Source organism: Haliotis rubra, unplaced genomic scaffold (assembly GCF_003918875.1).
Source record: "Haliotis rubra isolate DU_JTF1 unplaced genomic scaffold, ASM391887v1 Scf107, whole genome shotgun sequence".
NCBI lineage: Eukaryota > Metazoa > Mollusca > Gastropoda > Lepetellida > Haliotidae > Haliotis > Haliotis rubra.
Genome location: NW_025764970.1, coordinates 694071 through 706593, shown reverse-complemented (window position 1 = coordinate 706593; position 12523 = coordinate 694071). Strand labels below are relative to the sequence as shown.

At 38.3% G+C, this 12523-nt stretch overlaps 1 protein-coding gene and 1 long non-coding RNA gene across 3 annotated transcripts; both read left to right on the top strand.

The window, feature by feature from the left end:
- Positions 1 to 176: 176 nt before the first annotated feature.
- On the top strand, positions 177 to 5974 carry LOC124279477. 2 transcript variants are annotated; one of them, XM_046715301.1, is made up of 3 exons: positions 177 to 225; positions 3371 to 3445; positions 4418 to 5974. In XM_046715301.1, the coding sequence occupies exon 3, from the start codon at positions 4435 to 4437 to the stop codon at positions 5740 to 5742; it is 1308 nt and encodes a 435-aa protein (XP_046571257.1). In that variant the 5' UTR covers positions 177 to 225; positions 3371 to 3445; positions 4418 to 4434; the 3' UTR covers positions 5743 to 5974. The 2 variants fall into 2 exon arrangements, with proteins under 2 accessions (XP_046571257.1, XP_046571264.1); XM_046715308.1 differs by having other exon boundaries at positions 189 to 217.
- Positions 5975 to 7060: 1086 nt separating this feature from the next.
- Positions 7061 to 12287, top strand: LOC124279499. The gene is made up of 2 exons (XR_006899387.1): positions 7061 to 9169; positions 9218 to 12287. It is a non-coding gene; the product is annotated as an uncharacterized LOC124279499 (long non-coding RNA).
- Positions 12288 to 12523: the final 236 nt, after the last annotated feature.

Genomic DNA, 12523 nt, shown 5'->3' with positions numbered 1-12523 from the left:
AAAAAATCAGTTAGAACTGGTGGTTAATTTCAGGTCTAAAAGGCATTTTGATTGTTATAGTTTTAACGTTTCCCCAACGTCCCCTCCAGAAGAAATATACTCCAAAGCCAAGATCGGGACGAGTACCGTTAAGATTCACGATTTTTGAAACACTAGTTGTAACACCGCTACTATGAGCATATGGGTACCGGAACTTGGCAGGCAGGGAAAGCGGCAGGTGCGTAGGTGTGTATTTATTAATCCGAAAAATACTAACTTTTCTTGTGAATTCCTTGTAATATAAATTGCCAAAGGTAAGATTAGTCATCTGTAATTCTTTTGAGGAATAATTAGGATCGACTCAACGTATATGAGCAGCTGTCAATGCGCGTAGACATGTGACACTGGCAGGTCTTTGTCAGTGTCAGATCGAAAATATTTAGACAGTGACAGTTGCTATTATCTAGACATGTAAATTCTTTTGTTTTGAAAATGCACAAATCACAACAGAGATTTTGCAGACATATCAAGATTATCGAAATCGAACTACGTACTGTTAAAATATACAACGCGGAAGAGATCATGACATTTACTAAAACATTGCACGATATATTTTAGTTTGAGTTGTGATTACTCTAAAATCCTCGTCTTCAAACAAATATTTAGTTTAGTTACAGTTAAGTTATGCTCTGTAAATGTTTAAGTCTATCAGTTTTACAACCACTCACACCATGTAGAATTTCTGTTGACTTTGATTTGACATTCACATATAAGTATGTCTGATGCTCTAATGGTTATGAACATTTGAGCGAACAGTCTATATATAAACCAGGAATGTGTGTTTCCTTCCCTCATTGTCAAGTGGACACAAACTTGCATAAATGTTATTGAAAAGCCTCAGGATTGAGTTGCAATGTATCCTACTGTCTCCACCCATACCACTTCTTCCTCACTGAAGATTAGCTCGTAGTATCCAATTATCTAAAGAGAACGATTCTTCTCTGTCTCAGGTCCCATTTCAGTTTACATGTCAGCGTCATGTCCAAGTTCATGTTTAAAGCTGACTCACTGTCTCTGTGCAGGTAAACAAATTGGTTTTGACTTGGATCAAATGTGCCAGAGGCTTATCCCGTCTTCACAGTGAGCAAATGAATACTGCAATACACATCGTAATGTTGCTGCCATATGCATACCGCTTGTTATGTGTAGTCTGCAACTTTAGTTGAGTAAGATACTACTTGGTCTAATAAACACGGCTAATAATATTCCATATGGTTCCTCTAAACTCCGCTGAAAATTACACTTAGAGCAATGTTTAGGCTAGTAGACTCAAAGCTATTTGAAGTTGTACTATTACTATCCTGGCAAGTAAATATTTTAGTTTAATCTACATCCCTGCATTGCAATGCAGTGTAGTGAATTGTGGCTTTTGGGAGTTTTGATAAAAAAATTGAGTAATGCAGGTACACAGGGAAGTTTTGTTGTTTTTGGAACATCAGTGTTCAGAGTTTTAATTCTTGACTCTTGAAATTAATGAATTCAAGTGAAGAGTTGATAATTAGGGACCCAAGAAAAATGTTTGCTCTTAATAGTGACAAGTCAATATCCCAACACAGTATAGTATGACCAGAAATTATTGAGAATTTTAGGAATATGTTTAATTAGATTTCTAGTATAAACAACCTTGACCAGCTATTAAGTGCTTGGTTTCATTCAAGAGATACAACTCCGTTAATCCTTTTTCATTAGTTTGTGAAGAGTTATCCCCCTTTGTTTACTTGCTAGCAGACGACATTTTTCAGTGATCCTCAGTATGGATGATTTAGAGAAGAGGAAGTTGATTTTAGAGTATTATAACAAGGACATTAGATCAGCTAAAGTGATTTCAAGTAGAACAGGCATCCCTTTGTCCACTGTTTATCGTGTTTTGCAAAATATTGCAAATGGATATGGCATTGAGCTCCAGGGAGGCGCAGGTAGGCCCAGAAAATAGACTGTCGGTGACAGGAGGCGGATTGGTATTCTTGTTTCTAAAAACAAACGAAGGAGTTTAGAAAACTTAAGGCTGGATATGATTGATAGAGGAACTGTGGCTGTTTGTAAAGAGACAATTAGAACTGAGCTGCATGCAGTGGGTTGGCAGAAAAGTCGAGGAATTCCATCACCGATCATGAAACCTGAACAAAAGGAGCGAAGGTTGAACTGGTGCTTACAGCATAGAAATTTTAACTGGGACAATGTGATTTTGTCAGATGAAAGTTCTGTGTGGCTGTTGCCTAATACACTGAAATTCTGGACCAAACAAACTGAAAAACCTTTGTATCAGCGCCCAAAGTACAGTCCGAAATTTAACGTGTGGGGTGGCATATCTGTGTTGAAGGGAATATGAACAGTGAGAGGTACACAGATATTCTCGAGGGGCATTTACTTCCATCTGCTCACGTGTTCTATGGAAATGTTTGGATTTTCCAGCAGGACAACGACCCAAAACATCGTTCAAAGCATTCACAGGCCTGGTTTCGGACCCAAAAAATGACATTATTAGATTGGCCAAGCTATAGCCCTGACCTAAATCCAATAGAAAATGTTTGGGGACTTATGAAGGAAAGTGTCAATAAGAAAAATCTGACAAATATTGCTGAAATGAAAGAAGAGGTGGTCCAATATTGGGACAGCATGGACCACAACTTTCTAACTTCTTTGATCAGTAGTATGCCCCTCCGCATTGAAGCCTGCATTGCTGCCCATGGTGACTTGACAAAATACTAACTGTTCACCTGTCTTTGAATCTTGAGTTCTGTTCTGCTAATATTCACATTTAATACGTGAGTAATGAGTGAAAAAAAAAAAAATTACAATCTTTAAATTCTTAATAATTTCTGGTTGTACTGTATCTACAGCAGCTGACTAACATCTTGTCTCTGAAATGAACATATTTAGCAGAAAATAAAAGTTTTTAATTTAAAATTATAAATACAATGAAAAGGAGCCCAGAGACTTTCTTCATTTTCAGAAGCTGTGAAATTCCACATTTGTAGACTTCTTGGATATATTTGCTTCAGGGTCTGTATGACAGGCTACTACCACAGTAGTATATGAAAGAATCAGGAGTTCTTTAACTTCTTTTGGGTAATATACATAGTGGAATACATTGGGCATAAGGTATGTGAAGATGCCAAAGTACATTGATGGGGATATGGGGAACAGGTCTATGTCATGTCCACAATGTTTTCTGTCCGCTGACTCCTTGCTGACAAATAATTTAAAAGGCCATGAAGTAAAGAAAACATATTTAGAATGTAACTTGCAATGTTATTATATGTTTGGATTGATGAAGTCACTAAGTGTTTTAGACAAACATGTGTTCTGAAATGTTAATTATTTATTTCAGATACTTCTTATAGGACCAAATGCCTGAAGTAATCAAGATTTTCAGCAAATCTCTAAACAGGGGACTTTCAGGGAGGTATGTATCACTGATTTGTCAGAAATGTTTAGTAATGTTTGCAATGTTTTCTGACACTACCTGTAAGGTGCATGAAATGATAACATGTATATTTGCTTGTGACACTACATTTTAGTGTGTGTTTTAATTAAAGGTTTGTCAATCATTGATTATGGTGCTATACATTGACAGGGGAAACGTTATCAGTGGAACTACACTTGGATTACCTGGCAGCTAAATTTTCTGAATTTGTGATATTTTTTAAGAATTAGCTACTGAAATAGAAAAGTCACTGTCTTCCCTATCATCCCTATGAGTATTATGCCCATCAACAAAGACACATGCACTAAATTCTTTAAGCACAGGTAGAGAGAGGGTCATTATCTGGGCTCAGTTTGAGAATTTTGAATTTGCACTAGTGCAATCTGAAACTGTAAATTGCACCTTTTATTTATACCATATTGCATCGAGTGCATGTTAATATTTTTGAGGTATCAACTGTGTTAATTTATCCAGAAATAATCATACAGCTTATCTTATTCTTTAAAAACTCAACCAAACAGTAAAACCCAAACTGTATTATGACAAGACAAGGTGTAAGCCACTTAAACAGGAGGGTAGTGTTGCTATTGATTCTTGGGCTGTGTATTCATGGAAGAATGTGTATGTGCACGAGCATTGCATGTGTTTCACTCTACTGTGTATGAGGATCCCTCCTCTGAGTAGTGACTCTGATGGGTGAATGATTGAGTCTGGTTTAATGCTGTTTTTAGCACTATTCCACCATGTGAGCAATATGACCATTACCTTCACTACCTTAAGTGTTGTATTCATGCATTATAAAGTTGTTTCTTTGTGTAGAAATACCTTATGTGACATTACGAATGACATTTTGTTATGAAGTATCCTAGCTGGTTTCTATATCCTAAATTTCATATAATATTATTCTTTTATCATCAGTACACTCTTTCTAAGTCTGCTTTCTGTGTACAGGTTGATAGGTGTGGGGAATGGATTCCAAGGACCAGAATGGGGGGTGTAAAGGGCCTGCCACATCTAGGAAATCCCGCCGGAAAACAACTCGAAAACGACCTCAATCTGCTCCAGCTGTCTCCAAAGCTACCTCAGGTGGAGGGGACCACCCGACTGGGGATCGGTACCATGCAACAAGTTTTCCCCTTTTCTCAGGATCTTCTTCCCTTCTGCAGAAGGAGCAGATACACCAGGACAAAGACCTCAAACATATCCGGGGTGATGGCAAGAGCAAGATATTCCCATTCCAGATGTTGCCAGATTATTGTAAGCTGAAGGTCTTTTCATTTCTTTCCAACATTGAAAAAGCCAGAATGTCTGTTGTGTGTCGGTCATGGAGTATTTTGATGAAGACGCCACGGCTGTGGAACCATGTCTTATTCTCAGCCCTTCCTCTTGGATGCTTGGAATCTGCTGGTCACGAGACTACAAACCAGTGCTATAAGTGCTACAAGAACAGGGTATTTCTGTTTGCGGATTATTTACTTCGCTTGCGACCCATCCTTCACAGTTTCGAGTTCAAACTTGACATTGCCGATGCCAAGGTGAAGTACCTTCAGTTGATTGAGAATGTTCTCCACAGCTCACACTGTGCTGATCTCCATTATGCTGATATTAACTGGAAGGAAACACCAGCTCTGCCCTTTTGGCTGGAATCGGCCAGATGGTCACAGAGTGATGAAGTCATACAGAACCATCGTCACAGGCAGCGTTTGTTTGTTAATTTCTTCAATGATTTCACACACATGGCTCCCAACTTGCAGACTTTGATTCTGCCATTTGACTGGTCTGAGAATTCTGTTGAGTATTTAAGTCGCTTGAAAACTTTACACAGTTTGGTGCTAGAGAAATACTTTGTCTTTCAGAACCTCAATCAAAAATTGTTAACACGTCTGCTGGAGAATTTACCGAAGCTGTCTCGGCTAATGCTTGAAGTATGGACACCGAGCGGACAGGGTCTCCTTACATACAGCCTTGCATCAAAATCAGTCAGGTATCTTGACATATCACAGAGTCGGGGGTTTTATGTCCAGAAATTGAAAATGCCCAAGCTGAAGAACTTCCGCGTAGCTCGTCATCCATGGAATGGCCCTCTTGTGATGGCGGAGAATGTGAATCTGCCATGTCTGTACGATGTATTGGTGGGTGGAGCTCCAGAACTAGAGACTGTCAATGATCATCGTCTGTCTGAAGGCTGGCAGGACTGCTTGAGCAGTGAATTTGAGGATGTTCTGAAAACAGTCTGTTCATGTCGCCGACACAAGAGTGGCTGGGCTTTGTATTGAACAGTGTGTGTCCTTGTCTGTGTTGTTGTACAATTTACATTTTCATGAAGTGCAATGCATTGGAGTGGCAGACATGAGGTGGAAGTTACAGGGTCCAGTGGTTGGAAGACATGGGAGGAACGTACAACATCTTTACAGGATTGTTTCAATTTATATCAATATAAAAAGATTAGAGAATTTTATTGATTTGTCCATGTGATCAGATAAGATACATTTAAAATGTACAAAGCTACTTTTTTGTGTTGTTGAAGATATTAATAGTTTTCACATTAGTCATAGGTTCCCCATTAGCAGTTACAAAAACATTTTATAATTTTTTTAATTATATCTAAGTTTGAAACAATGACAGAAAAAAATATCAATAGATATGTTTCTAAGATAGGTATTTTTATATGCACTTAGTCTCACTTGAGAGTCCACCAGCAATTCAGGATATATATTTTATTGATCTGGGCTGTTTGTGTTTGGATGCATGTCAAAGTGTTTTGATAGCAGTGAAAGTCGGGTTTGAAGAGCATCACAATGGCAGTAGTTGAATCTGGTCACACAGTCCTCATCTACCCATCTTCTTCAGGTGTCATGTCGGAGATGAATACATTGCATTGGCAAAATCAAGGTCGGGCTAGGGGGGTTCTGGGGCTGTTGATGTTTGCTCCTATAGTATTTCTGACCCCATCAGTCCCTAGTATTCCTCATAAGGGTTATGACATGGACTCCTTCACTTTCATACTCCGTACACTGCCACAGAAACTAGCCTCGGCCAGAGCATCTTGTTCAGGGAGCATTTCAAACAAAGGTCAATACACTGAGTGGAACTCACCTTGGTCACAAAGTCGTCTCATCCCAAGCGTCTCGGTTGGGAAACATGAACAAGGTCAATACACTGCAACAGAAACTAGCCTTGATTACTAGTAATTATGATATCATCGGGGTAACATTTTACATTCTGGTACTTTCCACTCATCTTTATGGTTCAAAGTTAAAATTATTCCATGAGTCTAAGACAGTGGACTTCATAAAGGACTAAGATATTTCTGTGTGGACTACCTCTTCGACCATTAGCTGGATGGCAAGTCTGTAACAGACTATTATGATGCACAAAAGAAAAAAAGTTGTGATGCTGTTTTTTTCTTAAGGACTGTACCCGTGAAGGTGCGGGTTGGCATGAGCCTTCAGTAACCCATGCTTGTCGTAAGAGGCGACTAACGGAATCAGGTGGTCAGGCTCGCTGGCTTGGTTGACACGTCATCGGTTCCCAATTGCGCAGATCGATGCTCATGCTGTTGATCACTGGATTGTCTGTCCAGACTCGATTGTTTACAGACCGCTGCCATATAGCTGGAATATTGCTGAGTGTGGTGTAAAACTAAACTCACTCACTCACTCTTAAGGACCGTTGGTCTAGTGTCTGTTATAAGTGTTGCTATTGCCATGGTCCAGGATGCAGACCCCTATGTTCAGAGACCTGTTTCTGTTATTGACCAAGTCGCATAGTTGGTAATGACAGTAGCCTCCAGCATGGGTGTGACGTGATCGCAAGATGGGGACGAGTGACCATTTTCAACAACTGTTTGGCTTAGAAGAAAACCAGTCTTGGTTCTCAGGCTTTCTATCAACAAAGCCATTTTTAACTCACCTGACTGACAGTCAAGTGAGTTATGTTATGGCAGATTGTCTAGTTGTTTGTCTGTTGTTAACATTGACATTATGACAAAGGCTGAATAATCTGAAACATGGTTTGAATGATTTTTGGAATGGTTTCCTTAAATAATGCTGACTTGAATTTATGTGACTAAAGAAGATGAGGTTTGACATGCAGGCTACTTAAATCCAGTTCCATAGAAAGCTGTAAGCTTTGTGTAGTATGATAATGACCAAGTTTGTTCAGTTCATTGTTGAATCCACTCATTACAATGTAGTGAAAGATCTTTTAAAAATCATTCTTTACATTTATTGCTTGAGTCTTCTTCACCAATTTTCCCTGTAATTCTCTGTAGATGTTTTTACTAACATGAGGTTCAAGTGTCATAAACTTATTTCTAAAATCAGGTGAGCTATAGAGCCATATATAGACAACATTCTTCAGTCAGCTGTGGAAACATGTCTCCTTCAATGTTTTAGAACCATAGTCTGAGAACCAGATGGGGTATTTTTTCAGCCTTGATATTTTACCTAGTGAGAGTATTCCTGTTTGTGCAATCGTCATCTACAGACCAAGTCAACCTCAGGCGTTTATGCCATGTGACACGTCATCAGAAATATGTTATACAGTCCAACCATGTTAACTTCATTAACTCAGTGTAGCACATGTGTCTTGTCATGCTGGCAGAGTCCTTGTGTTTCACAGTGTTTTATTACTGTCCCTCCGCTTGTTCCAAACTAGTGATGTTTGTTCAGCACTTGGAGTTATGGAGTAACATTTGGAGATATAATGATGGCTGAATGCTCCCTGAAGGACTGACCATTTCATATCAGGGGTGGAGCAGCCTGGGATTTTGTATGGAAAGTGCATATTTTTTCTGGTACATCTGCAAAACTAAACATTTATCAAATTAAAACTAAGATATTTAGTGACAAGAAAACATCATGCAACACTGTATTTTGTGGGTGACAGTTACTTTAACAGTATATATGCAACAGTCTAAAGCAGAAGTAATGTTTTCAAGTTTTATTTGATCAAGTTAATTTTGGGGGGTGGGGATAAAATCTCAGGATGGCCGCTACCCCCTAATATCTAATAATCAGCCCTTTAAACTTAAAGGGCCAGTATGTCGACGGTTCTGTGTGTTTTGAATTAATGCATGAAATAATTTCGTGATTTTGTACTTTAAGTTCATGTAAGATTCATTGCTCAAACCAAAACACTAGAGCTCCACACAGCAAGGCCAACAACCGAGGCACTGCGCAGTATGACTGGTACAGGCCATGATTTTATTAGACACAAATTAAAGAGAAAGACCCTTTGTCCTACCATAGTTACTTCAGGCCAGCCTTGTACGTATGGCACATCTTAGCATCTTACCCAGTCCTTTTGAAATGTGGCCTGTTTTCATCTTATTGACTTTCTTTGGGAAAATATCCTTAAATGTGAAAAACTCTTCCTTTTTCCTTCTTATCGTTTATTTACATTGGTTGTACAGCTCAACCTGTACTCTACAGAGCCACTGATACAGTCACGTAGATGCGTCAAGTTATTTAGTCACGCTGCTCAGTGCTACTGTTGTAATGGCATATCCATACAATTATGCAAAACAAAATTTAAAGGACACCAAAATGCTTCCATTTGGTCCATCTGTTATTATTTAGCAACATGTGTATTCTTTACAAACAAGAAAAAGTTTGGTAATGTGAAAAACCGTTACCGATGGTCACTGGAGCAGAATGTTCTGTTGCGGAATTAGTCGAGCAGAGCCTTGTAGACTCCTAGGTTATGGGTTACTGTGTACCAGCAGAGCAGAGCCTTGTAGACTCCTAGGTTATGGGTTACTGTGTACCAGTAATGTTTCAGAACAGTCGATGTACTGGTCGGTTTAGTCAACTAGAGGCACAAGTGTGATACTGCAGAATTGCACAACTTTGTGATATGAGAAGATGTAGGTTTAGTTTTTGTAACAAGTTTTATAAGCATATCAAGTTAGAAAGGGGAAGCTTGGGGAATAAGCTTATCACAATTATCCCATAAATCATCATACATTACTATCAGGACGATGCAAGACTTACATAGAAGCATCACAGTATGTGATGATGTCTGCATTAATATGGCAGCAGTTTCATCTTCATGGACATATGGTCACACTTAGAGTTTCCACTTGTCTGCTACACAGTGGATCTCCCACACAGCTGCTGGAAGGATGGGAAAAGTGACAAGTATGAGTTCTATCGCTCGTAAACAAGTTTTACTTCCCTGAGTTTTACACCAGAATCAGGTAGGAATGTTACCACGTTAACTGACTAATGTGAATGTAGTTCCATTTCCGTGGTTTCCATGCCCTCTACAGAAGACTTAACGATTGTCATCTTAATTAGTATATTTATATATATGTCATTCAAAAATGACACATTGGGAGCTTCCTATAGGAAGATAATGCATTGTACTTACTGCAATGTGTTGCTAACAGCTTTAACCTTCTGTAGTCTGAAGTAAAACTTACTGTCATATTGAGTTGTTGATTGATAATTTTACATGACAGTAACAGGAAAGATTGTTTAATGTCTGGCTAGCCATTTTGTATTTTTCAGAATTTGTCATCAGTCTACTTTCAACAATTCACATCTGTTGTCAGAACACTACTTAGCAAAGCATGGACGTGGTAGGAAAGCTGACAAGTATTATGCAGAGTTAAGTTTTGACTTATCAGTACTTGCAATGTTTAGGAGCAGTTTTTGTTATGTGTACTACTTAATTTATTATCTTTGTTCGGTTGTGTTAGTGTTTGCTATTCCATATATGTAATGTTGATGTACTTTCATCGGGCCTTTTACTCTTGTTTTTCTAGCTTAGCTAGAAGGGTTTCTTTCTTTGAGATATTCAGTTGTCGGTTCAAAACTGACCAACCACAGTTTGCCTGATACACATGCTATGTACGGATATTTAAATGATTACCACCATTTTCAGGAGGAAGATGCTTCTAGTTCCGATTACGAGGCAATCAGATTAACTTTTTTAGGTAACAGTTGTCCTATTTATAGACAAACATATGTAACTTTTAGATCAAATTTGGTTAAATAGAGGATATACTCACATTAAGGAAAATTAAACAATATCAGTAAGATTTCCATTATTGATTAACTATATCTACCATATTTCCTCAATTATGTGCAGATGTCTTGAGTAAACACCGTGCGTTTATTAATGACATGTAGTTTATATGCATGGATATCTCCCCATTATTATTTTTGTGACTAAACACAAGTTGCAAAGAGTGTATGGAAGAAATATGTACCAGGGTGTTTAATCGAGGAAATATGGTATGTGTGGATTGAAGTTTTGCATAAGGGAAGGTTGTATTTCAACTTTGAGTGAGATGTTATTTCATAAGCCGTTTATGACAAATAACTTATTTTGTTGAGTTTCAAACTCCACATAAACTCTTGAAGGGGGATGGCAATTTTCTACTGATCCATGGATTTCCGCCAATTTTATTTCAAATTGATCATTCTGATGACACAATATTAACTTTTCAGCTGAAAATAGATTTTCCTGTTGCCATCCCTGCTTTCACAATCAGTAAGTACTGCAGTTATGAGACGTTTCATGCTTACTGCATTCAAAATGCTGGTGTGTATTTATTATTATTATTTTTTTCCCAGACCATGAGATTTGTTTAAGGTAATCTGAACTAGTATCTGTTTCTTGCACCTCGCCATATACATCTCCATGTATAAGAGATAGTGTTTGTTGATAGAGTGGCCAGCATATCATTGCCAGTGAAGTTTGTCACTGACTATAAGAATCAGGGACCCATTTCATGAAGCCATCATAGCGCCACAACCATGTAGTTCATCTAAATAAACTCGTATTCCAGCCAAGGCCTACATCGAGCATACCTTGGTAAGGTGCAAAGACGTCTAGTTATATGCTGGACTACACAACTGAGTAATTTTACTTCATCATTGACTGACAATCTACTTATGAGGAATGTCTACCCGGCCAACTTGGACACTCACACCATTATTTCTCACATATTTACAGGCAAGTCAGGCTGATGCTCTTTCCAAATCAGCTGACCCTGTCATTTTAGAAGTGTTTAGGGTCTGGTTAGAGAATATGATTGTTTGAGTCCTCATATTAGTAAGTATTTATAGTTATGACAATTTTCCGCTGATCCACCTATTTCTGCAGATTTTATTTCAAATTGTTTAATTTCGGGGTGGGGGGGTGCTCTTCGATGGCACAATATTAAGTTTTCAGTTGAAAATAGATTTTCTTGTTGCCATCCCTGTATTCATGAAACCGGACTCAAGTTATATCAAAAATACAGATCACAATGTTACTTGGAATGATTTTTCTTTATTTCAAAAAGCTCATGTCATCTTATTGGATAAGAACATCTTTAAAATGAAATGAATATTTGTCTGAAGAGTCCATTAGTGACCTAGGGCCACATTTAACCAGGTGAATGCAGTACTCAGGCCATTGTAACTCCCATACTTTACCACAGACTTACAACAGTCTTAGCTCTACGATAGCTGTTTGGATTGGGACCGAGGTCTCTTTGTGTGTGTGGTGTGAGTTCCCAAGATGTCAAGATGATCCATTCATTCAATTGTCTCATGACGTGATGATAGTAATAGGCAGCTCTGAACTTGAAGAACAAAATCAGACCTATGCAAGTCAGTGGCGAAATATCTGACCTATATTGATCAGGAACTTATTCACAATGTATTCTCAGCATTCACTCCATCGTAATTCTGTTACCGAGGATCATAGTAGTCGTAGTGCTACCATCCCCTCTTAAAGCAGGGTCATAGTAGATTTGTGTGGTAGTGTGTCAATGGGCGATAACACAACATTACTACCATTTGTCTGGTCTTGCAGCAGTGTACAAAACAGGTTATGACCTGAGAGGTAATTTCATTTGTACATTCTATTTTATGATTGTTGTGTGAGACTTATCTCACTAATGAGGACCATGGGAGTTGACTCATTAATTCATGACAGAATTGTAGTTGATAATACACCTGTTATTCAAGAATGCCTTGCAAAGCATTCACAAAGAATTTTTGTGTGCTCTGTCCCCTTTGATATTTGAACATGGAAAAAAGATGTGTCAAATAGTGC